Source organism: Oncorhynchus nerka, linkage group LG3 (assembly GCF_034236695.1).
Source record: "Oncorhynchus nerka isolate Pitt River linkage group LG3, Oner_Uvic_2.0, whole genome shotgun sequence".
In the NCBI taxonomy this organism is placed as follows: Eukaryota; Metazoa; Chordata; class Actinopteri; order Salmoniformes; family Salmonidae; genus Oncorhynchus; species Oncorhynchus nerka.
Genome location: NC_088398.1, coordinates 44,387,439 through 44,414,904, shown reverse-complemented (window position 1 = coordinate 44,414,904; position 27,466 = coordinate 44,387,439). Strand labels below are relative to the sequence as shown.

Genomic DNA, 27,466 nt, shown 5'->3' with positions numbered 1-27,466 from the left:
ATTGTACTTTTTGGAGAAATGTCCTCTGGTCTGATGAAACAAAAAATATAACTTGTTGGCCATAATGACTATCGTTATGTTTGGAGGAAAAAGGGGGAGGCCTGCAAACCGAAGAACACCATCATGAACTGGTGCACTTCACAAAATAGATGGCATCATGAGTCAGGAAGTTAAAGCTTGGTCACAAATGGGTCTTCCAAGCATACTTCCAACGTTGTGGCGAAATGGCTTAAGGACAACAAAGTCCAGGTATTGGAGTGGCCATCACAAAGCCCTGACCTCAATCCAATAGAAAATATGTGGGCAGAACTGAAAAAGCGTGTGTGAGCAAGGAGGCCTACAAACCTGACTCCGTTACACCAGCTCTGTCAGTAGGAATGGGCCAAAATTCACCCAACGTATTGTGGGAAGCTTGTGGAAGGCTACCCGAAGTGTTTGACACAAGTTAAACAATTTAAAAGCAATGCTACCAAATACTAATTGAGTGTATGTACACTTCTGACCCACTGGGAATGTGATGAAGAAATAAAAGCTGAAATAAATCATTTTCTCTACAATTATTCTGACATTTCACATTCTTAAAATAAAGTGGTGATCCTAACTGACATAAGACAGGGAATTTTTTACTAGGATTAAATGTCAGGAATTGTGGAAACTGAGTTTAAATGTAATTGCCTAAGGTGTATGTAAACTTCCGACTTCAACTGTAGGCCCTTTTCAAAGAGATTAGTTGGTTGTTAGGGGCAGTCGAAACAAGCAGAACTTCAGAAGTCTTCCCTCTTCCGCCTACTTCCCTCAGGCATCTAATATGATTGTAAACGGAGACACCTACAATATAGACACTGAGGCATGTATCACTATGTAAATTGCAGACCTCCTGCCATTAGGGGCTATTTCAGAGGCCTGTCCAGGAGCCCTGTTGAGTATGATGGCTTTATTGTGTGTTAGGGTTGTTGTAACATCAGCGCATGTGGCCCTGAAACAGATGGCAAAACATTGTGACATATTGATTTTATACACCTGTCAGAAGCAGGTGTGGCTGAAATAGCGAATCCACTCATTTTAAGGGGTGTCCACATACTTTTGCGCATATAGTGTATGTATCGCCAGATGCCAAAATATGGCTAAATTGAGATTAGAGTATATATTTATTCTGTTGTATATTTGCTTGCAGTTCAATGGTGCTGATATAAATATCAGACAGATTAAAATAGCAGTGCTGGAAAAAAAGAATGCTGGAAGACAAAATATTATGTAAGACTTTGTAATAGCTGACAGTGAAATGAGAAGAGAAGCAGACACGTAAGGCACACATGCTAAGGCTCTCTATTATACACATGGTTGTGTTTGTCAGTCATGCCTTCATTCAACCCGTTTTCTTAATGGAACAGATAGGCGATGAGCTCCTATACTGAAATACATGGACAAATGTTGCAGGACAGTATGAAGGGCTTTTCATTCTGCACACATTTGCATATCTTTACGGAGATTATCTGAGCTGTGTATTAGACTGGTATGGGTTTCACATAAATTGGAATGCAACACCTACTGAATCAACTTAAACTATGTTTTGCTACACAACAAGGTAGAACTATACAATCAATTAAAAACTGTCAATAGGCTATATAATCAATGCTAAACAATATTTTATAGGAAATCAAGAGGTCTCAATTGCGCCCATGTGTCCTCGCTGAAACTTCAGCACCATGGACAAGTCCTCGTGCGCTATTACTAGGCTACTGCATACAGTAAGTAGGCTACTCACACTTTGTTACAGAACGCTTTCATGTTATCAGTTTGAAATGATAACGCTCAAGATGTATATTAATGACATAACAAATGCGATGGATAAAGTACATACTTCATTCATCGTGTACTTTGTACTTTATTTGTACTATGAACTCAAAGCTTTTTCATGAATATTCTGTCCATGGATGCTATATTGTACGTAAAAAAATGTAAAACACGTGGCTCCAACTCAAAGATGCAACTCGTTAAGCACGTATTACATGCGCACTGAAGAGGACCTACTGTACAGGTTTTCGAGATTGCTTGACTGATGTATGCTTTCTCAGCACAAAGAATTAACCTTACCCGAGGTGGCAGCGCTGTGTACTAAGCCCCTAGGGGTAACGTCACTCCCCTGGCATATCAGCCCCTGTCCTCTAGTCGTCCACCACATCACCACAGAGAACGTCAAGATCGCATCCATCTTCAACTAGAAATGGTTTACAAACTACATCTGACCCAGGCAATCCTCCCCGATTCCGTGCGTATCGGTAAGGAGTCATTCAAATGCTCCGGTATGCATGCAGGCTAAAGCGTATTCTTGTGAATTTGGGAAAGGTCATTTAAAGTGGAAAGTGCGTCTGCGTCGAGTAGGCTATGATTTGTGACAAAGGAAATATAAAGAAGAGGAAGCTACAACAGTAACTTCAGGTCTCATTGCGAAAGCGCTTTTATACAACACCACGGAATAATCATGCCTGTTCGGAGAGGTCACGTTGCGCCACAAAATACATTTCTTGGAATAATAATACGGAAATTTGAAGGACAGAGTAAGTATACCATCCCAAGTATCATCATTTTAATCTAAAGCGTTATTCTTGGCATTGTGGCAGTCGTGTATATCAGTCTGTTTGGAAATGAAGTTACGTTTTAAAAACAGTTTGAACTTGTCCAATTAAGAATGGGGTTTGTTAATTGAAATCAATTTGTTAGTGACAAATCAGTGTCAATAATGTACTTTGTTGAGCTTTACTATATCGTCATGATCTATTACTATCTATTTACTATCTATTTAGTATCATTAGTGGTGGATGAGTTGAGCCTCCCCCTTTGGGTGTCTAGAAAATAAATATATTAGTCCAATCAATTATTATTATTTTTTTTAATCTCCTATGCGCCTGTATGCTTCAAGTTAATAGTTTTACTCAGGAATCAAGAGTTGTTTCAAAAAGTCTCAAAAATGATTTTAAAATATATATCACCATTGTAATAATACAATCAAGTACAGCAATGTTCAAAAACTCTCAAATTGTAATGTATTACCTCTAGACTGCTGTACATAAAGATTGGTTTGATAGCATTGTGTATCGTTTTTGTTTTCTTACAGATAGGAAATTTGTTATAGCCAATGCCCGTGTACAGAACTGTGCGATCATCTACTGTAATGACGGCTTCTGTGAGATGACCGGCTATTCCAGACCGGATGTCATGCAGAAGCCATGCACCTGTGACTTCCTCCACGGCGAGCACACTGACACACATGCCATCAGCCAGGTGGCCCAGGCTCTGATGGGCTCAGAGGAGCGCAAGGTGGAAATCACATATCACCGCAAAGATGGTGAGTCAGTGAACCAGGCCAGCGACAGACAGGAGAGGTGGTGGTATGCACTAGGTGCGACAGGCTGCCTCTGAGAAACCATAAACTACAGTCCCACCACAAGACAGCCCCCTTAATCATTTCAAATGTGTCCCAAATGGCATACTATTCTCTATGTAGTGCACTACTGTTGTACTTTTAACCAGAGACCTGTGGATTCTAGTGCACCATATAGGAAATAGGCTGCCATTTGGGATGCTGCCTTGTTTTGGTTAGCTGAGCTCTTAAATGTGGTGCTATGCTATTAGAGACACAGTCAGTGAACACAGTAGAGATGAGGTGACCCAGTCTTGACAGGGCACTTGACAACGAGAAGTAATGAGAGCCTTTCTTTCCATCAAGTGTTTGTCTCCATTGACCTGTGTTATAAATGTCGCTATTCGTGTAGATGCTACTTTTCTGATCTTCTGTACAGTGGACTACTGTGCAGTAAACTGTGGCTGTTATGTGAGTATTTCGTCTATGACAAGATAATTATAATTATCCACAAGCCAATTCAAGGGTTGGGTATTTTCTTTCTTGGAAAACAACATTTATAGGAAAGGACAAAAAAATCTATCCATAACAAATTGTGGAAAAACATTTCCGACCCATGTATGATGTGGATCTTCCCTTGCGTTTACTGAAATATGCTATGTCTGGAAAATATTATAGGTAGCTACCATCAATTACAATTCCTGTCTTAATCCATAACTGATATCATCGTTCTGGTTATGAGGCACGATGTCACGAGAGAGTTTCAGGGAATGTTATTATACTCGAAGCGAGGAAGCAAGCTAACCTATGACAATGATCTCTGGCTTGATAAAAAAAAAAAAACATTTGCCCATTGCATAATGGAGGTGTAATCAGTGGCTTGGCAGACAATACCAGAAGTCTGAACATGACATTGTATTAAGACCATGGCATATGAGAGGTATTAAAGTGACATTCAGCATCTAGCAGTATGAACCAGCAGATCATATCAATTTCAGATGTGTTTTATGTATGGCAGGGGTAAAATGGTAGTTTACTTTATCTTAGTCCCTAGTTGTGACCAAGATACACGCAAGCAGAGAGAGAGTGAATCTTGACTCTGACAAGGTTAACAGGGATTGGTCAGCTGCCATGACACAATAGGGAGTAGTTTGTTATTTCTGACAGAGGAATGGAAAGTGCTGTCTCAGTTCCCTCTGGTCTAGCGCACAGTTTGCTTCGACTCACCTTCCAGTCTCCAAGGCTGTTCTAGACTATTTTAATGAGGATACAAATAGCTCATAGCGATTCAATGCACAGTCTTGTTTCACAGTGAAAATAAATCAATGAATGTCTGCAGTATGTGAATGCCATCCCACAAAATCTCTCAACAGTGGAGAGACAGCCAAGCCCAGCCACAATCCTTAAAGATAAATCTATGAGAGTATGAACAAAACAATTAATTTAGTACTCAATGTACCATCATCAGACTGGAACTGTAAACATGTCACAGACCAGTGCTGTTTCCAAATAGTACCCTATATTCCCTACACAGTGCACAAAATGTATGCACTATATTTCCAAAAGTGTGGCATTTGGAATGCACGCCAGCTTCACAGGTGGGCTTTTCTATTTTCCTTTCAATTTGTTTCCTACACAAATTGGATTTAACATTTAACATTTACATTTAAGTCATTTAGCAGACGCTCTTATCCAGAGCGACTTACAAATTGGTGCGTTCACCTTAAGACATCCAGTGGAACAGCCACTTTACAATAGTGCATCTAAATCTTTTAAGGGGGGTGAGAAGGATTACTTTATCCTATCCTAGGTATTCCTGAAAGAGGTGGGGTTTCAGGTGTCTCCGGAAGGTGGTGATTGACTCCGCTGTCCTGGCGTCGTGAGGGAGTTTGTTCCACCATTGGGGGGCCAGAGCAGCGAACAGTTTTGACTGGGCTGCGCGGGAACTGTACTTCCTCAGTGGTAGGGAGGCGAGCAGGCCAGAGGTGGATGAACGCAGTGCCCTTGTTTGGGTGTAGGGCCTGATCAGAGCCTGGAGGTACTGAGGTGCCGTTCCCCTCACAGCTCCGTAGGCAAGCACCATGGTCTTGTAGCGGATGCGAGCTTCAACTGGAAGCCAGTGGAGAGAGCGGAGGAGCGGGGTGACGTGAGAGAACTTGGGAAGGTTGAACACCAGACGGGCTGCGGCGTTCTGGATGAGTTGTAGGGGTTTAATGGCACAGGCAGGGAGCCCAGCCAACAGCGAGTTGCAGTAATCCAGACGGGAGATGACAAGTGCCTGGATTAGGACCTGCGCTGCTTCCTGTGTGAGGCAGGGTCGTACTCTGCGGATGTTGTAGAGCATGAACCTACAAGAACGGGCCACCGCATTTAACTGTCGGTTCAGAGTTTTTCCCACAGAGATCCTATTAAATTACTATTCTATTTCCTAATTCTGTTTTTTCCTGACCACATGAACTGACCTGAAAAAACTCTGGGCCTTACTCATTACCACACAAATACAAGGACAAGGAGCTGCCGTAACTGTACAGTATGTCTATGAGGCATTGTTATTCTGTCATATGTTCCAGGTCCTTGACTCCTCTGGCAAAACAAAACCAAAATACATCTCATTTTTCACTCCAAAAGCAGATGTTGTTTTCCTCTTCTAGCCCTGTTTGACCGTTCTCGTGAGGACCTTGAGTCCTCTTTGGCTTCCATTTCCTTGGGCCACTGTGTTCCACATGGGTGGAGTGCTTTTTTAGCTAAACCCTAGACATGATATGAACTGTTTTCAGTGCAGGCAGCAGTACTGCCGCCCTCTGTGAAGTCGCAGTGAATTAAAATGAAGTTGATGCTCAATGACACATCTACACATGTAATGCCACTAATATCATCTTCAGGCAGAGTGCTTTTTGGCCAGTATAATACCCCCTCCAAGTCATTGTGATGTCGCACCCCTTTTCAGGGTATAGTATATGACGACAGGAAGTCAGGTTGAATTTTGTTTGTGCCTTGGCTCACAGCAGGTAGTCTAGCAGTTGAGTGTTGGGCCAGTAAACAAAAAAATGCTGGTTCCAATCCCCAAGCCGTCTAGGTGAATAAATTCTCGATGTGCCCTTGAGCAGGCACTTAACCCTAATTGCTACTGTAAGTCGCTCTGGATAAGAGCATCTGCTAAATGACTAAAATCTGAATGTCATTTTCTTCTCTTATGTGGTTAACTATACTGTGTACATAATGAAACATTTGCCTTGGCGCTTTGCAGCTCCCTAAACGGACTGGAAATGTACAGGAAGATCCAGATAGTTCCATTTTTTATCTTCCTGAAGCAGCAGTCATCAGCCTAGGCAGATTTCTGCTAATCACGTGAAAATCAGAGCCAGATGCTCCTCTAGTAAGTTGAAAATGTATTTTTTGAATCATGGAGAAAGAGAATTACACAAAATACTCCAGGGGGGCTCTTTGAAAATGTACCACTGTGGAGAGCTGGGTTTTAAAGGCACTTCAGTCGCTGTGCAGTTCTGTATTAACTCAATGTGTCGATCATGGTTAATAAGGAATGGGAGCAGAGTAAAAGCCATAAGACACGTTCAAATGGAATCATTACACTTGCTCTCCCGCCCTCCCTCCAGTGCCTCGAGACGTGACTCTCGATGCTCCTCTGAGGAGTCTAGAGTGAGCCACGGAGCTCATGAATAAACATGTCGAGGATGGCACTGCTGTGAATAGGAGTGAGCAGCTTACAGCGTCAATGCATTATTGCGCTATGGAAGGACACAATCCACAGGCTCCTGTAGATGGGAACGCATCTTGCAAGCGTCATGACATCCTTGAGAGCAATGGCCCTATCGACACAAGTTCATTTCCTATGAATGAAAGCTGATGGACTGTAAAGTGGCTGTGTTTGGCGTCTCCTTGTTTGACCCCATTCTGAGCTATCAGAACCCCTGCAAACCAATGATATTTTTTTGAGTGGGTCATTTTGTAAAAGCTTATCCCATTTCACCTCGTGTAAATTACATTAGACACAAGAGGGGGCGAGACGGTGTTGACAGCATACCAAAATAGTTGAGCATAAGGATGAATAGGCGGTAGGTCCCGGCAGAGGAAATAGAGGATGTGTGTGTCTAATCAATATTAAATCACATGACTCACAACTCGGTGGTGTTAGACCTCAGGTGCTCTCTCCCTCGCTCTTACTCACCCTTACTGTCTAACGGGAAGCACTATCAAATGAATCATAGGCATGCAGAATTGTTAACATAAAACTGTGGATGGGAATAGTCGCGCTTGTAAGCATCTCTTTTGGTTGATCCACTGTCGCGGATCTTGAAATGCACCGTCAAGTGGTTAAGAAAGCCCAGTGACATCGTCATCTGCCACACATCTCCAGCTCTTTGACCTGAAGGAAGCAGAAAAGTTCAGCTGCTTATGTTTGTGCTTAGAAATGAAGGCAGAAGGACAATGAAGACCACAGTGAGGTACACGGCCAAAACCTTCGCCACAGGGCAATTGGATCTATTATCTAGGTGTTGAATAGTAAATGATTGTGAGAGGAGATACATCCACAATCACAATGTCTTCGCTCTCATTGAAGATTCATAATCAATAAGGTAAATGCCTTCCTTTGCGGGGGCTTTGCAAAAACGATCCTATTCCGAGGGGTGTAATAATACTTAGTAACTGAATGAGTGTGAACAAAGGGAAGCTGACACTGAGCAGTGTGGTGGAGTTAAATGGATAATGGGAACAGTCCCAGCTTAGCTAGCCGTGCTGCTGAGGTACGTGTGTGGGTGCCTGATTTCAAAGGAGACTCCCCTTTGAGGAGCTGAAGGGACGTCTCCCCCCCCCCCAGGGGCGGACTGGGACAAGAATTCGCCACCGGCATTTTATCCACATCAGCCCACATCCTGACCCTACACACCCTACTTAGACACTGCTGTCACTGTGCTTCTTTTGGTTTCTGTCTGCCTGTCTGCTTAAGCCTTATACGTTATAAAAGCCAAGCTAACGACTTAGCCTATCGTGCAAATGAGTTCTTGGCATCTGTGTTCCCCTGAATCAACACCTAACCTAAGTGTTAATGACTATTTCAGGGCTCCAGATTAACATTTCCCCTTGGTATCCTTGCTGCCACTAACTTTTACAGTTGGTGGCACCAGCCCATGATTTGGTCAGACTCCACATCCTCCACAACCACATTCGGCTGCTGCAGGAGACCAGGATGGCTGCTGCAGGAGACCAGGATGGCTGCTGCAGGAGACCAGGATGGCTGCTGCAGGAGACCAGGATGGCTGCGGTCAAAAGGAAGCGCATGCATTTTTTATTGATCTTTGCCTCATTGGTTTCTCCCAGTATGTCTCAAAATGCATTGAGTGTTTTCCCCTCGTCAGAGTCAGGCGTTTAGCAGATGGAAGCCAGTCTATCAGAGTAATGATTAAAACATGAAATGAAAACAGATCAGGTTTTAATTTGAGATCAGGTAACAGTAGTGCAGCTTCCTCCAGTCTGTTGTATTAGCATCTCCAGGCAACTACATAAAGACTTCTCTGTGAGAACAAACTAGAAATGGAGATCGAAAATAGAATGTAAAAAAAAAACATAGAATTCATTTTGTGGTAGATTTCTTCAATAAATCAACCTTGGTTTATTCTCCAAAGATATAAATCCTGTTCTAGACCGGCTTGATGTAATTATCATCTGACAAAAAGCTGATCAACACTGAATTGGTGGCAGATGGAGTATTGGACAGCATATCAAGGACAGAATCCTTGCCTAGTCACCCTACATATCCACATATGAATTCCTATCTCTATCTCAAGAGGACATTGTTGAATCCAATCCAATGGTCACCAAATCATCTATTTTAGATTCCAATTAGCTTTTGCCAGCTAATTAGCCATTCCAGCCCACTGGATGACAAATATCAGCTATCTAGCTTCCACAGTATTGGAAGACACTGATGAAAGATTAAAGTAAGCTACGATGACTAGCTTGGAGCAGTCTCACTGAGGCGAGATATGGCCACATGGCCAAGAGACTCCAAAAAAAGGTTAGCACGCCTTCCCTCCCCTCCCCTTACATTTTCCCCTCCTAATTGGCTTTGCGTCAGTGCAGTTGTGTATGGCCTCAGCAACACAGCCATGTAACAACCATGTCACAGTGTATTAGCAAGATGAACCATGGAGAGTGTCACGCATAGCTTACACCATCTAGAACGGTTGTTTCTATGTCTTAATGTTGTGATTCATAACATTTTTGTTTTGAAGATCTGTGTTAAAAATATGTCATATGAGAATGCTTCTCCCTCATTGGACAAGCTACCATGCCAATTTAACCTTTAAGAAGAGTCTGCTGAACAAAATCACAAAACGTGTACGCCTACATCAATTTTGTTTTCATTATAACGTAGCATAAACACCCTATCTAGTGGGAGCACTAAAGATAATTTATTTAAGAGATGGACATGAAGTTCTACATATAACACTGTCCTAATGTCACTCTTCTGGACGCTTTCAGACTTTTCTTGCTCATAAAAATGCTTCTTTACAGAGATGTACTTCAAGGCTGCCTGGACCACTTCCATGAGCAACAGCACTTAAGAAGAGCTCCTCCTTAAATGTCAATTGTTTGTCAAATGATTTTATTGTACGTGAACAGTTTAGTTTTTTGTTGTTGATTGCTGTGTTCTGCACATCACGAGGAAGATGGAAGATGCTTTTCTTTTGTGGAAATAGTTTTGAGAGATTGATCGGCTTGGTTCTTGCAAAGGTCATCTGCTGAATCGTCAGGCAACGCAAGGAAGGAATGGTAACGGGGTGGACTATAAACCCAACAAGGACAACAAGAAGAGTTAGGACATAGACAAACAAACACAAAACCAACACAGGGCAAAAGAGTAAGGATTTCTGAGGGAATTCTGGAGGACATTTCAGGCCTTGATAAGCATTCAGACGAGCAAACAAACAAGCAAAAGAACACTTGAAAATGAGGTGGGAAGATCCTAAACATGGAGAGGGTATCTTCATTTATGTGTAACGTGTTGTTTCATTGAAAAACACAATTAACATCTTTATTTGTATTATTCATACAAGTGCATTGTTTAAAGAGGTCACAAGGGGGATGAAGATTGACTCATTCTCTAAGCATTGTTTCAGAGGCCTTGCCATCACGTGTCCTGAAAATGGGTCATGGACATTCTAATCAATAATGAGGAGAGACAAGGTCAATCACCAATCAGGATATTACTTTTGTTCAAAATGTATTAATATGGAAGGGATAGAGTAATAACGATGGCCGGTTGAACCAACATGGTGACTGTTGGGTTGAGAGCCCCGACACAAAGGATACAAAAGACTTTTATAGAAAAGATACACCCCCTTAGTCCACATGACAAACAACAGATGTGTGGAATTGGTCACAAGATTAGGAATCGCATGAAAGAAATTAATAATTCACAGCAGACAGTATCTGCTGTAAAGCCTGTTCTCATTGTGTGGAAACCACAGTCTGGACCCCAAAACAAGGTTTCTCTCATCATTATCCATACTCGAGTCATCTCCACCCTGGTACCTCCCAGTACACAAACACCAACTCATTCTCTGGAATGCGGGCTCCGAGAGACAACAAGACCATTATCAATCAGTTGCTAGAGTTAAATCTAAGAAGCTCCTCTCAGTTCACACAGACACAATAGAGTTCTAAGAACCCGATTCTGTTTCATAAAACAACCATTTGTTGCATAAAACAACAGTATTATAACATAATCTTGTAATTTCTACAGGAAAATGTTACAAGTGGGTCATGAAAGAAAAAAAAGAGAAAAAAAATGTTTTAAGAGAATCCCCAGAGACTCAGAGGAACTCAGAGGGAAGAAAATAGAAGGAGACCTTCTGTTCACCAGTACACAGATGATCCTAATGCTTGGCACACAGCTCTCCAAAATACCAATAATGAACTTAAAATGTCAGAAAACAGAACAATAAACAACTCTACATTGATTCCACCTCCAAATATAACATTAATATTTATTATAACGGCACTGTGATGTTCAAGGTTCAGAGGCCAGTCGGGAACTGCAGTGTGCAGTGAAGAATGTTGAGGACAACCCGACTCTCAGGATGGAAGTGGGCAGACTTCGAGAGGAACTGTCCGGTACAGTCAACACCAGCTACATGCAGGACCTGCAGAAGGAGCTACATGAGCTGAGGCAGGAATTTCCCAGCCACCACCATCCACTCTACAAAGTCCCACAAAAACCTAGAACCAAGCCAAAAGCTGAATCGGAATCCACCAACCAACCCAACCAACCAATGCACCAACCCAGCTGACCTCCTCCATCCCCATCTCACGGCCTGTAATTACTCCCATCACTCCTGCCGTCCTCCACAGACCTGATGAGAAACCAGACATTACATTAATGATGGACTCCAATGGAGTTAATTAGAGAGAGAGCTTTGGAGCTCTTGACTGTGGTCCAGCTTGGCTCCCCCAGCCATATCATCATTCACACAGGGACCAATGACATGCGTGCCCAACAAGAGAGGGTGGCAACACCCAGGGGACTGATAGAGAGGGCCATCTTCCCCCTTGCGGAGATTGTAATATATCCCCGCTCCAGATGAGAGATTTCCATTCTGCCATCCTCCAGAAGGTAAATGCCAGCCTCTGTCAGGAATGTGTGCTATGGCCCAACGTACACCTGGTCCACCATCCCACCCTCAGCCTAGACTGTCTTTATGACAATGCACACCTGTTCACATCTTTCGCAAGGACGTTAAAGGATTCTGCTCTGGGTGGCCAGTCCACCTCACCCACAGAAGACACAGACCAGCCACCAACTCCCTGAGACAAATCAGACATCCTTTTTTAGACCTGGATCCGGTGATGCCATACAGAATGGAGAACAGCCAGCAACACTGTCCCCCACACCACCCTCCACCTCTTCTCCCCCAGGAGACGCAGTCAAAGAGGCCATATGCAGAGTTAAGAACATTAAGAACATCGCCGGCCACACTGCCCTCCACACCACCCTCTTCAATTCCCCCTACAACCTCCCTCTCATGCTACTAGACCAGGCTTGCCTCGGCACAGCTCTACCAGACCAGGCCCACCTCAATACAGCTCTACCAGACACAGCCCATCACACCAGAGCTCTACCAGACCAGGCTTGCCTCATCACAGCTTTACCACACCCGGCCCACCTCAGTACAGCTCTACCAGAACAGGCCCGCCCAGAACAGCTCAACCAGTCCCGGCCTGCCTCAGCACAAATCTACCAGACCAGGCTGCCTCAGCACAGCTCAACCAGACCAGGCCCGCCTCAGCACAGCTCAACCATACCAGGCCCGCCTCAGCACAGCTCAACCAGAACAGGCCCACCTCAGCACAGCTCAACAAACAGGCCAGCCTCAGCACAGCTCAACAGAACAGGCCAGCCTCAGCACAGCTCAACAGAACAGGCCAGCCTCAGCACAGCTCAACCAGAACAGGCCCGCCTCAGCACAGCTCAACCATACCAGGCCCGCCTCAGCACAGCTCAACCAGACCCAGCTCATGTATCATTCACATCGTCAGCCTACATATACTGAGAGTTTGCCATACTGCGTCCCACCCCCTTCAATTCACCACACAACCTCCCTCCCAGGTTAGTTTTGGTTACTCTCCCTACTCCCATTCTCAGTACAAGCCTGGAACACTCCTATCCCCAATGGCAGCCCCAACCCTGCAACAGGAGCCACACCAAGGTTTCCTGTCCACACCCAGAACAGGGTATTGGCAGCCCCACCGGTCCCCTGCAGCAGCTCCACTCCTTTGGATGGAGCTTCATCCGGGTGGTCTGCTCTGCTCTCCCAGTTCCCACCCCAGCCCCTGCATCCAGCGACTTGAGGGATGTCTGTCAAATGCTCAGTCTGCTCTGCTCTCACGTGGTTGGCCAGGGACCTTGGCAAAGTCTCAGCTCACTGAACAAGTAGCTGCAGATGACCCTATGCCTGTTAGCTCTTATGGGAATGAGCTAAATACCCCCTCTGACTTTAAATATTGTAGGAGGCTTGGCCTAATGCACCTAAATGTGTGAAGTATGATAAAAAGAATGGACACAATTGACATGTGGGTACAGGACTCGTGTCCTGACATCATGGCTCTCTCAGAAACGTGGTTAAATGGTTATATCTCTGATAAAGACATTGAAGTAAATTATTATAATGTATTTAGATGTGACAGGTTACAAAAATAGGGAGGAGGGGCCATATACAGTACCAGTCATAGGTCAGGACATACCTACTCATTCAAGGGTTTTTCTTTATTTGTAATATTTTATACATAGTAAAATAATAGTGAAGACATCAAAACTATGAAATAACACATATGGAATCATGTAACCGGAAGGTTGCAAGTTCATATCCCCGACCTGACAAGGTACAAATCTGTCGTTCTGCCCCTGAACAGGCAGTTAACACACTGTTCCTAGGCTGTCATTGAAAATAAGAATTTGTTCTTAACTGACTTGCCTAGTTAAATAAAGGTAAAAACATATATATATATATATTTTCTATTCTTCACTGTAGCCACTTTTTTGCCTTGATGACAGCTTTGCATATGCTTGGCATTCTCTCAATCAGCTTCACCTGTAATTCTTTTCCAACAGTCTTGAAGGAGTTCCCACATATGCTGAGCACTTTTTTGACTGCTTTTCCTTCACTCTGCGGTCCAACTCATCCAAAACCATCTCAATTGGGTTGAGGTCGGGTGATTGTGGAGGCCAGGTCATCTGTATTCTTGACTGTTTACATACAAAATATTGACTTGTCTGTAAAGAATTACAACATGCACTTGTATGCCGATGATACTGTTGTATATGCTATTGCCCCCACAGTTGACAAGGCTCTATCTGAACTAGTCTGCCTTCATTGTATTGCAGAAAAACTTTATTTACCTGAAATGAGTATTGAACGCAGGTAAAACTAAGCATATGTTGTTCTCTAGAGCGCATTAAAAATAATTCTGATGATTTAATCTTATGTACTTTGGATGGTGTCCATATTGATCGTGTCCCTGCTTCGAAGTATCAGGGCATCTGAATAGATGAAAACTGTTTTTTTTTTAAGTATATTGATGAGTTAGCAGAGAAGCTGAGAATAAAAATGGGCTTCTTCTGTAGAAGTAGATCCTGCCTCTCGCTAAATAGTAGAAAGCAGATTATTCAGTCGACGTTCCTATCAGTCCTAGACTTTGACGACATCATCTATATGAACGTAGCTGCCACTTCATTAAATCCGTTAAATGCAGTTTATCATAGTGCACCCCGCTTTGTTACGGGCGACCAAGTACTCATCACTGCATTCTCTTATCATTCTCTATCAGAAAGATGGTTGGCCCTCTTGGATGTCACATAGGTTGATACATTGTTATTTTTACATTTATAAAGAAAGCTCTTTTGCAAAAGTCAGACTGTACCTAACATCATTACTAAACTTTAGACATTTGAGTTACCACACCCGGTCTCAGGGATGGCTAACTCTGGAAATTCCTTTGTTCTCTAGGTCTCTATCTTTTAGTTTTTTTTGCACCTTCTTTGTGGAACAATCTTCAAAATGTTCTTAAAATGTAATGTTTTGGTGCCTCTATGCCAATTTACAAAGCTGATTGAAGATCTTTTTACTGAAGAATGTGTTTTTATTTATTTTTATGACTTTGACTTTCTGCTTGCATTTTGTATTTTCTGTCACTTATGTAATTCAGGGCTCATCTGTAAAAGAGACCTTGGTCTCAGTATGACTCCCTGGTAAAATAAAGGTCAAATGAATGAATGAAATAAAAGACGAGGAGCACCACCACACAGCGGTAGACCTTTGGCAATAATGGCTCAATTAGCATATATGTTTTGAATTATTGATGGTGGAAATATAATCTAGTTAAAATGCCTATTTAATCTGTTCCATCTGACTGCGCAATCCACTGTCTCATCAGCCCAGCCAGGCACTTTATAAACTTGATCTCCACTATAAAAAGCATCGAGACATTATCTCACATTTCTTTTTGACTAACATTTCGTTTTCAACAGCAGAGATAAAATGGTTATGTAATTCAGATAGTTCTAGCCTCTATCAATTTAGACTTCACTTATTATTGTCAACAAGATGAATATAAAGAAAATGAAGACGTGATATCCCTTCTCAACTTGTCCCTTTGCTGACTATTGGGGAAATTTGAAATGATAAGACTGTCAAATCTTTCAATTACAAAGTACATCCTCTTAATTACACAATTGCTTTGCCCGCTGACCTTATGCATTCATAGTCAGCTTGATAAAAGCTTTTTCCATGATGGATGCATTATCCTGAAAGGCCACGGCATCACTAAGATGTGCATTCCTCTGTGGCCTGGTATCTGACATTCAATAGGACCATGGTAAAGAGCTGGAAATCTCAATTTGACTATCTGTGAGTGTGAAGACAAGGATCATGTTGGGGTGCTGAGAGAGCACCTTAGGCGGTGAGGGCGATCCTAGATCTCGTAGAGTGACACTTGAAGGGAAACTTGAACCCCCCGACTGGAATTGATAATGATAGACATCCAATCACTGGTAGAGACACTAATGTACACTATCAACACTTTGTATTATCCTGGACCTGCCAGTTTCATTGACCCAACCTACCTGTGAATGATCTACAACTCAGAGGTGGTAACTCGGTCATATTCAGTAGTGCACACAATAGCAAAACGTTTCGCAATGGGAAAGGAAAACCACGGTTTCTTATTAGACAAGTTCACTTAGTCCCTCCTTGTTTTTTTAAATTAAATTGTTTTATTTCACCTTTAGGTAGGCCAGTTGAGAACAAGTTCTCATTTACAACTGTGACCTGGCCTAGATAGAGCAAAGCAGTGCGACACAAACAACACTGAGTTACACATGGGATAAACAAACATACAGCCAATAACACAATAGAAAAGTATATATACAGTGTGTGCAAATGTAGTAAGATTAGGGAGGTAAGGCAAATAAAAAGGCCATAGTGGCGAAATAATTAACATTTTGCAATTGAACACTGGAGTGATAGATGTGCAGAAGATGAATGTGCAAGTCGAGATACTGGGGTGCAAAGGAGAAAAAAGTAATAACAACATGGGGATGAAGTATTTGGGTGGGCTATTTACAGATGGGTTATGTACAGGTGCAATGATCGGTAAGCTGCTCTGACAGCTGATGCTTAAAGTTAGTGATGGAGATATAAGACTCCAGCTTAAGTGATTTTTGCAATTCGTTCCAGTCATTGGCAGCAGAGAACCAGAAGGAAAGGTGGCCAAAGGAGGAGTTGGCTTTGGGGGTGAATAGTGAAATATACCTGCTGGAGCGCGTGCTATGGCTGGGTGCTGCTATGGTGACCAGTGAACTGAGATAAGGCGGGGCTTTACCTAGCAAATACTTATAGATGACCTGGAGCCAGTTGTTTTGGCGATGAATATGAAGCGAGGGCCAGCCAACGAGAGCATACAGGTCGCAGTGGTGGGTAGTATATGGGGCTTTGGTGACAAAGTGGATGGCACTGTGATAGACTACATCCAATTTGCTGAGTAGAGTGTTGGAGGCTATTTTGTAAATGACATCGCCGAAGTCAAGGATCGGTAGGATAGTCAGTTTTACGAGGGTGTGTTTGGCAACATGAGTGAAGGAGGCTTTGTTTGCAAAATAGGAAGCTGATTCTAGATTTAGTTTTGGATTGGAGATGCTTAAAATTCTGTCTGAAAGGAGAGTCTGAAAGGAGAGTTTACAGTCTAACCAGACACCTAGGTATTTGTAGTTGTCCACATATTCTATGTCAGAACCGTCCAGAGTAGTGATGCTAGACATGCAGGTGGGTGCAGGCAGCGATCAGTTGAAGAGCATGCATTTAGTTTTGTTTGCATTTAAGCACAGTTGGAGGCCACAGAAGGAGTGTTGTATGGCATTGAAGCTCCTCTGGAAGTTTGTTAACACAGTGTCGAAAGATGGGACAGACGTATACAGAATGGTGTTGTCTGTGTAGAGGTGGATTAGAGAATCACCAGCAGCAAGAGCGAAATCATTCATGTATACAGAGAAAAGAGTCTGCCCGAGAATTGAACCCTGTGGCACCCCCATAGAGACTGCCAGAAGTCCGGATAACAGGCCCTTCGATTTGACACACTGTACTCTATCAGAGAAGTAGTTGGTGAACCAGGCGAGGCAGTCATTTTAGAAACCAATGCTGTTGAGTCTTCCGATAAGAATGCAGTGATTGACAGAGTCAAAAGCCTTTGCCAGGTCGATAAATACGGCTGCACAGTATTGTCTTTTATCGATGGCGGTTATGATATCATTCAGGACTTTAAGCGTGGCTGAGGTGCACCCATGACCAGCTCCGAAACCAGATTGCATAGAGAGAAGGTAAGGTGGGATTTGAAATGGTCAGTGATCTGTTTGTTAACTTGGCTTTCGAAGACTATAGAAAGGCAGGTTAAGATAGATTTAGGGCTGTAACAGTTTGGGTCTGGAGTGTCACCCCCTTTGAAAAGGGAGGAGTGGGCTCTTATTCTCCATTGACTTTACAGTGTTCCAGAACTTTTTGGAGTTTGCACTACAGGATTCAAATTTCTGTTTGAAAAAGCTAGCCTTATCTTTCCTAACTGCCTGTTTATATTTGTTCCGAACTTCCCTGAAAAGTTGCATATCATGGGGGCGAATGAGGTCAATGGAATGAGGTCAATATCGTTCCAGGATACCTGGGCCAGGTCGCTTAGAAAGGCCTGCTCGCTGAAGTGCTTTAGGGAGCGTATGACAGTGATGAGTGGTGGTTGTTTGACCGTGGACCCATTACGGACGCAGGCAATGAGGCAGTGATCGCTGAGATCCTGGTTGAAGACAGCAGAGGTGCATTTAGAGGGCAGGTTGGTCAGGATGATATCTATGAGGGTGCCCGTGTTTACTGATTGAGGGTTGTACCTGGTGGGTTCCATGATAATTTGTGTGAGATTGAGGGCATCTAGCTTAGATTGTAGGACGGCTGTGGTGTTAAGCATATCCCAGTTTAGGTCACCTAAACTGAAGATAAATGGGGGGCAGGATTCAGACACGGCTAGGCCATCAGGGTTGGCAGAGTGTGCTAAAGCAGTGAATAAAACAAACTTAGGGAGGAGGCTTCTGATGTTAAACATGCATGAAACCAAGGTTTTTGTGGTTACAGAAGTCAACAAATTATAGCGCCTAGGGAATAGGAGTGGAGGTTAACCTAGGTGTTGAGTGACGATGAGAGAGGTTTCGTCGCCGGAGGGACAAGTTAAGCCGGGTGAGGTCTCTGCATGTGTGTGGGGTGGGACGAAAGGGGCATGTTGAGCGGGCTCTACAGTGAAGTAAAACAGTAAAAACTAGCCAAGGCAGCAGTAGACAAGGCATATTGACATTAGAGAGAGGCCTAAAGCAATCACAGGTGTTGATCAGGAGAGCTAAGACAGCAACAGAAAAATGGTGGTGAATGGGCAGAGCGGGTCAGTTAGGTACATGAAGGACCTGAGTTTGAGGCTGGGGCCGACAGGTAAACACAATTAGGTACCGTGTTATTGAAACAGTCCAGGGGGCATCAACTGTGTAGCCCAGTGATCATAGGGTCAGAAGAGCAGCAACAGGTGAGTCAGGGTGCTGTTCGGTAGTCACTACTACTCTAGGCAAGCAGGCGACACAGCGTTCTGAAAAGCTAGCGGGCCGGGGCTAGTAGCCGGTTCTTCGGCGACATCGTCACAGAATAGCCTGTTGAGACCACATCGGGCGATCACATTGGCAGTCCAGTCGTGATGGATCGGCAAGGCACTGTGTCGACAGTAAAGGGTCCAGGCCAATTGGCAAAGGAGGTATTGTAGCCCTAGAATTAGCTGGTACATGGGCCTAGCTCAAGGCTAGCTGGTGATTGCTTCGGGACAGAGGCATTAGCTAACAGTAGCCACTCGTTTGCAGCTAGCTAGCTGCGATGATCCGGATTCAGCAGGAATCCGGTGATATGGTAGAGAGAAGCAGTCCGATATGCTCTGGGTTTCAGTCCATTCTCTTCCATTTAGTGCCTAGTGAATACAACCGTGTATACATCACGGTTGACAACTCCATTGTGTCCTCCTCCCAGAGCGCTAAGAACCTTGGCGTGATCCTGGACAACACCCTGTCGTTCTCAACTAACATCAAGGTGGTGGCCCGTTCTTGTAGGTTCATGCTCTACAACATCCGCAGAGTACGACCCTGCCTCACACAGGAAGCAGCGCAGGTCCTAATCCAGGCACTTGTCATCTCCCTGTGAGCTGTGAGGGGAACGGCACCTCAGTACCTCCAGGCTCTGATCAGGCCCTACACCCAAACAAGGGCACTGCGTTCATCCACCTCTGGCCTGCTCGCCTCCCTACCACTGAGGAAGTACAGTTCCCGCGCAGCCCAGTCAAAACTGTTCGCTGCTCTGGCCCCCCAATGGTGGAACAAACTCCCTCACGACGCCAGGACAGCGGAGTCAATCACCACCTTCCGGAGACACCTGAAACCCCACCTCTTTCAGGAATACCTAGGATAGGATAAAGTAATCCTTCTCACCCCCCCCCCCCCCCTTAAAAGATTTAGATGCACTATTGTAAAGTGGCTGTTCCACTGGATGTCTTAAGGTGAACGCACCAATTTGTAAGTCGCTCTGGATAAGAGCGTCTGCTAAATGACTTAAATGTAAATGTAATGTAAATGTATACACCTAATGACACAATTGTTTAGGAATATGTATAGCACTGAATAACACCTCTCAAACCGTAAGCCAAATGTTCCTGTACTTTTAGGGAGATTTACCACCAACCCGAGAGGCACACATACATACTACTCTATATCCTGGCCACTATCCACAATAATTCATGTAGTCTGATTTGATCGGTGTACTGGCAGAGGGAATTAACTGGAGAATTCGCTATTCAATCAACACACCAGAGTCTGTCTGCCTTCCTAATGACTATGAAAAGGTGTGAATAGTTTCCTGTCCGAAAGTAGGAAATGATTGGCCTTATTTACTTTATTTTCCCCCAGTGGAAATAATTATTATCCACCTGACTTTCAGCGGGTGACAGGATGAGGAGGGACCCCCATAATAGCTCACCCTTTTAGCCAGGTATTGTTTTCCCATCTAGTAAATCAATTCCCAAACATATTTCCGCTGAATTTGCCATTCTGGCCCCCTCTTGGGTCCACATGGGTCTCCTCTTTCCTGCAGCATATTCTGTACTCACACACAGTAGCTAGTTTCTTTGCGCAGATTTCAAATGTGACGCAATGTGCAACATTAATGTATGCCAGCTGACAGACACAAGATCCGTGTATACACTGAATAATGTATTGCTGAGAAAGATGAAGATGAATAGGTGTTGTTGTTGTCATGTAATTGCGGGTAATCCTAAATGCTGTTAACTAAAAGCGATGAATGTTTAATACCTGTGAATCTTCCCTTTGGCATCTTCCTTTGTTATGAGAATCTTAAAGCGCTGACAATGAACAGTATGATATCAGAGGAGGTGAGTGAGGTTTATACACCGGATTTTGGTATAACCTGGATAGCAGATAACATATCTGAAGGCTTTACTTATTACCAATTCACCACAATTACAATGATTGTGATATGTGGTTGCCTTACCTACAGTAGCTACCTTAAGCTGAATACCCTGGCCGTCAGATGCTTTGGATAAGTGTCAGCTAAATGTCTTCTTTTTTTTCTCATCCAATAAAAAGATTCATGTAATTCACAGTTTAGGAAATAAAATGTTGTTTCAGAAGGGTTGTTCCATGGGGGGCTGCTGATGCACGGAGGCATCCTATTAAAGCCTGACATATGAAGGCAGTCCAACAAAAGATTGATATATTTAGTTAGACAGACAGCCACTGCTAATGAATGCGACTGGCAGCGTGGTGTGAGATCCAGCTCCGAGACGCCTCCTGTGAACGCGCAATGTGTGTTCTTTGTGAGCCTGGCTGGTAGACAGAGGGAGACAGAGACATTTGCATATGGAAGGATGGGCATTTTTTTTATTGCTTATTATTGCACATCAGGTGTTCTTCCTAGAAGGGCAGTGGATATGTGGCTTGTTTTATGAGGGCAGCGAGACTTTCGGGAGAAATGGAGTCCCACTGAGGAAAGGATTTATTTATGTCTACTGTGAATGACATTGAATGAATCTGAACCTGCTTTTTACACTTAGGTGGTAATGCTGATAGCATTATATTTGTAGTGGAGGATATAGAGTTATGGTCCTAGGAGATTAGGGAGGGTAAATTATGAGTTGAACATAATCTAATGAGTGGATAGATTTAGCAGCCAGATAACTCTGCATCATCAGTGACAGTGGATATCTACCTCTACCACTCCAGTATCCCTGCACATTGTAAATATGGTATTGGATCTGACCCTGTATATAACTTACTTATTTATTTATTGTCTTGTTTGTTTTTGTTCCACTTTATGTTGTTTTTAGGACTGAATTGATATGGATTCCTGTATTGTTGGGTTTCGAGCTTTTGCAAGAAAGGAATTTCAGGTACTTGTGCATGTGAAATACAAACTTGAAACAAGGCTGGATACATTTTTAAACCATGCATATAGGCACCAGGAGACCACCCTCTCAACGTCCTGGCCTTCCATTCTCTAACAACAATGTGAACTTATGAACAAAAACATGTTTTGATAAGGAATGCCTCCTATTCCAATTATATGGCCGTACAAATGAATATAATAGTGTATACTTGTCTATATGGAAGGACCCTTAACATTTCAGTATGTATTTTTGTTTACAATGCCATTCTGATAAGCTTGTTTGGTGTCCTTTGAAGCAAGTAATAACATTTTCCTAACATTGATACCCTACCAAGGCCCCGGGATGCTCCTCCTCACATTGTACTGGCTCTAAATAGATTGGAGGACCCTAAGGAACCAACTCAAAATGTTCCTGTATCATCATTTTTGTTGGTGGTAATTAGGTAGCAGTGCAGCTTTAGCATATGCGTTATAACTAAACACAGTAGAATTCAGTTGAGTTTTGAGGTAACTGGAAGAGCACAGTCAATCTCTCGAAAACAGCTTATGTGGCATCGATATGAGTCGGAAACGTTTATTCTAGTGATATAAATGTACTATAAAGTGTGCATATGAAAATCTTTGTAAAAAAATAAGTATTGTCCAAAATGTTACGGAATGAACAGTACCGTAACAGTTTTTCTTGGGTTGTGTACTGTTGGCAGAGGGAATGTACAAACGCTTGCCACGTGCGAACACACACACATTAAACCCCCCCCCCCCCCGAGACAACTCTCGTTTGGTTTCATTTACATTTACATTTAAGTCATTTAGCAGACGCTCTTATCCAGAGCGACTTACAAATTGGTGCGTTCGCCTTAAGACATCCAGTGGAACAGCCACTTTACAATAGTGCATCTAAATCTTTTAAGGGGGGGGGGTGAGAAGGATTACTTTATCCTATCCTAGGTATTCCTGAAAGAGGTGGTTCAGTCATGGCTGCTGCATTTCTTTAAGACTAAGTGGAAGAACGAGGCCAAATCGTGGAGTTCAGCGCCCCTTTAAAAGGTCTTGATGGTGTTGTCAACCTTTTCCTCCTCTATTATTACAGCATGGCTCAGCTACAGCATGCATGTGAAGCATTCAGACTTGCAAATTATTGTTGTTTTGTTGTAGTGTCTCCAGTAGCGCTGAAATAATTAGCAATCTGTTAACACTCTCTTGACTGATTAAGTTCTGGTAAGGATATTCTGAGCGCTGTTAGCGGTTTGCGTGACATTTCAAAGATTTAAACAATCACAGTCATGCACAAAATATTAGTAACTATCACCTAATGTAATGCTGATTTAGTGCTGAGACTATTAAACTTGAATTAAATGTTGCATTCAATGTTTTGCATATACTACATTGTATTGTAGCCTAACTGATTCAGTTTCCGTAAAACACACATTTACTGGCTTGTGGTCAGTTGTTATTCTTCTCCATTCTGCCTGGAGAAAGTCAACCCCTGTGTCTGAAATGACATCACAGGAGGTTGGTGGCACCTTAATTGGGGATGATGGGCACATGGTAATGGCTGGAGCAGAACAGGTGGAACTCTATCAACATCAAACATACAGTATGGTTTCCATGTGTTTGATGCCATTCTATTCGCTGCATTCTAGCCATTATTACGAGCTGTCCTCCCATCAGCAGCCTCCACTGAATTGCACCCTATTCCCCCGGATTGAACACCTCCCTCTGCAACTGGCTCCTGAACTTCCTGACGGGCCGACCCCAGGTGGTGAGGGTAGGCAACATCACTTCCGTCATGCTGACCCTCAACACGGGAGTCCCACAGGAGTGTGTGCTTAGTCCCCTCTTGTACTCCCTCCCTGTTCAGAGTCCAAATCACTAAGGACTTAAAATGGTCCACATGCGCACAGTCGTGAAGAAGGCGCGACAGCTTCTCTTCCCCCTCAGGGAGTTGAAAAGGTTTGGCATGGGCCCTCAAATCCTCAAAAGGTTCTACAGCTGCACTACTGAGAACTTTTGGCTGCGTCACTGCTTGGTACGGGAACAGTACCACCCTCAATCGCATGGCTCTACGGAGGGAGGTGCTTGCTTCTTCTTCTTATTTCTTAATTTTATGTTTTTGTTCTACCCTACATAATTTTTTTAGTGCTACATTGATATAGCTAAATGCATTGTTGGGTTTGGTGCTTGCAAGAAAGGTATTTCACTGAGACACCACCCTCACATTGGACCAGCTGGTGGACCTGTCCATTCGGCTGGACAACCTGCTGACTACCCGTGGATGTCTGGATCGGGGCCTGTCAGTTCCATCCCCCGGCACCTCCGCTCCGACGCCCATGGAGCTGGGAGGTGCAGCACTTAGGGCGACCGGAGGAGGGGCCATTCCCTGCACCATCTGTGGCCGCAGAGGGCACACTGCTGGTTGGTGCTGGGGGGGGTTCCTCAGGGAGTCAAGGCAGCAGGCAGGGCACTATCGTGTCACCCCAGGTGAGTCGGCACCAGGCTCACCCAGGGCCCCCTGGTCACGAGAGTGCGCAGGGAGGTGAGGTGTGTGGGGGTTTCCATCAGTGCGATTACGGTGGAAAGTCCAGACCAGGTCTCCACCGTGCGCATCCCCTCAGAATATTCCGATTTGGCTCTCGCCTTCTGTAAGAAGAGGGCGACTAAATTACAACCCTATCGACGGGGGGATTGTGCGATAAATCTCCTGGTAAACGTAGCACTTCCCAGGAGTCATGTGTATCCTCTGTCACAGGAGGAGACGGCGGCTATGGAAAGATATGTCTCCGAATCCCTGGGGCAGGGATACATTCAGCCCTCCACTCCAGCTGCCTCCTTGAGTTTATTTTTTGTGAAGAGAAGGATGGGGGTCTGCGCCCGTGTATTGACTATCGAGGGATCAATCAGATCACAGTGAGGTATAGCTACCTGCTGCCTCTCATCGCCAGTGCGATCGAGTCAATGCACGGGGTGCGCTTCTTCACAAAATTGGATCTCAGGAGCGCTGACAACCTGGTGCTGGCGCTTACAACCTGGTGAGAGGGGAAGACAGCATTTAGTACCACCTCAGGGCACTATGAGTACCTCGTCATGCCGTACGGGTTGATGAATGCTCCATCAGTCTTCCAGGCCTTTGTTGATTAGATTTTACAGGACCTGCACGGGCAGGGTGTAGTGGTGTAAATCGACGACATTCTGATATACTCCGCTACACGCGCCGAGCATGTGTCCCTGGTGCGCAGGGTGCTTGGTCGACTGTTGGAGCATGACCTGTACGTCAAGGCTGAGAAATGTCTGTTCTTCCAACAGTCTGTCTCCTTCTTAGGGTACCGCATTTCTACTTCAGGGGTGGAGATGGAGAGTGACCGCATTTCAGCCGTGCGTAATTGGCCGACTCCCACCAAGGAAGTGCAGTGGTTTCTAGGGTTTGCCAACTACTGCCGGAGGTTTATCCGGGGTTTTGATCAGATAGCAGCTCCCATTACCTCACTGCTGAAGGGAGAACCGGTGCAGCTGCAGTGGTCAGCTGAGGCAGATAGGGCTTTTGGTCACCTGAAGGCTCTGTTTATCTCGGCTCCCGTGCTGGCTCATCCGGATTCCTCTTTGGTGTTCATAGTGGAGGTGGACGAGTCCGAGGCTGGCATAGGAGCCGTGCTCTCTCAGCGCTCAGGCACACCACCAAAGCTCCGCCCATGTGCTTTCGTTTCGAAGAAGCTCAGCCCGGCGGAGAAAAACTATGATGTGGGGGACCGAGAGCTGTTGGCTGTTGTCAAGGCTCTGAAGGCGTGGAGACATTGGCTTGAGGGGGCTAAACACCCTTTTCTCATCTGGACTGACCACCGCAATCTGGAGTATATCCGGGTGGCGAGGAGACTGAACCCTCGCCAGGCAAGGTGTGCCATGTTTTTTTACACGTTTTCACTCGGCCCTACAGACCAGGTTCCCAGAACGCTAAGGCAGACGCACTGTCCCGGATTTATGACACAGAGGAGCGGTCCATGGATCACACTCCCATACTTCCAGCCTCTTGCCTGGTGGTGTGGGAGCTGGACGCAGACATTGAGCGGGCATTACGCACAGAGCCCACTCCCCCCCAATGTCCAGCTGGGCCCCTGTACGTTCCGTCTGCTGTCCGCAACCGGTTGATCTATTGGGCCCACACGTCACCCTCCTCTGGTCACCCTGGCATCGGTTGGACGGTGCGTTGCCTTAGTGGGAAGTACTGGTGGTCCACCTTGGCCAAGGACGTGAGGGTTTATGTTTCCTCCTGCTCGGTGTGCGCCCAGTGCAAGGCTCCCAGGCACCTGCCCAGAGGGAAGTTAAAACCCCTACCCGTTCCACAACGGCCGTGGTCGCACCTCTCGTTGGTCTTCCTGACGGATCTTCCTCCCTCACAGGGCAACACCACGATCCTGGTTGCTGTGGATCGGTTTTCTAAGTCCGGCCGTCTCCTCCCTTTGCCCGGTCTTCCTACGGCCCTACAGACTGCGGAGGCGCTGTTTACACACGTCTTCTGGCACTACGGGGTGCCTGAGGACATAGTTTCTGATCGGGTCCCCAGTTCACATCCAGGGTCTGAAGAGCGTTCATGGAACATATGGGGGTCTCGGTCAGCCTCACCTCAGGCTTTCACCCAGGAAGTAACGGGCAGGTGGAGAGAGTAAACCAGGATGTGGGTAGGTTTCTGCGGTCATATTGCCAGGACCGACCGGGGGAGTGGGAGGCGTTCATCCCCTGGGCAGAGATGTTCCAAAACTCACTCCGCCACTCCTCCACTAACCTTTCTCCTTTCCAGTGCGTACTGGGGTATCAGCCGGTTCTGTCACGACTTCCACCGAAGTCGGTCCCTCTCCTTGTTCGGCGGCGTTTGGCGGTCGACGTCACCGGCTTTCTAGCTACTTTTCATTTTCCATTTGCTTTGTCTTAATCTTACACACCTGGTTTCACTCACCCAATTAACTGTTTATTGTTTAACCCTCTGTTCCTTATGTTTGTTTGTAAGTGATTGTTCTTTGTAAATCGGTCCGTTATTTGTGGGCTCGTATATTTGCCTTGTATTTTTGTATTTTGAGTAAAGTACGTTGATGAATCATTTCTGCTGTCCTGCGCCTGATTCTCTACACCAGCCACACACAGGACCCGATTACATTTTTCCTTCACTTAAGGAGGCAGCTCAGTAGCACTAGGTCTGGTATGACTCTGTTCTAAGCATAGTCCTTTCAGTCTTATGTTTGCGTCCCAAATTACACCCTATTCCCTAGTGCACTGCTTTTTATCAGAACTCTATGAGCCCTGGCCAAAAGCAGCACACTGTAAGGGGAATAAGGTTCCATTTGGGCACATTCTATGTGTACACTGTGAAGCCCTGGCCTGACTTGTGTGCTGTAGCCTGCTGCTCCCACGTGCCTCAGATGTCTGCATTCTAGGCCAATGTTTTGCAAATGCAGGATAGTCTGAGGGCAACATGTTTCACCACTGTGCCTTTAATCGCATAAAGCACGCTACTTATCTAGTGCCGTCTTGGCCAATCAGTGACCCTGTCGAATCCGCGAACTGCCTTACTAGCATATAGCTT

The 27,466-nt window shown here is 44.7% G+C and overlaps 1 protein-coding gene across 1 annotated transcript in view; it reads left to right on the top strand.

Annotated features, from left to right (window-relative positions):
• Positions 1 to 2,200: 2,200 nt before the first annotated feature.
• LOC115116274 (potassium voltage-gated channel subfamily H member 7-like) overlaps positions 2,201 to 27,466 on the top strand; it is a 97,199-nt gene continuing 71,933 nt past the window's right edge. The window contains exons 1-2 of the mRNA XM_065012426.1: positions 2,201 to 2,558; positions 3,116 to 3,346. Coding sequence (XP_064868498.1) covers positions 2,483 to 2,558; positions 3,116 to 3,346 — 307 coding nt within the window. The 5' untranslated portion in view covers positions 2,201 to 2,482. The remainder of the gene's footprint in view (positions 2,559 to 3,115; positions 3,347 to 27,466) is intronic.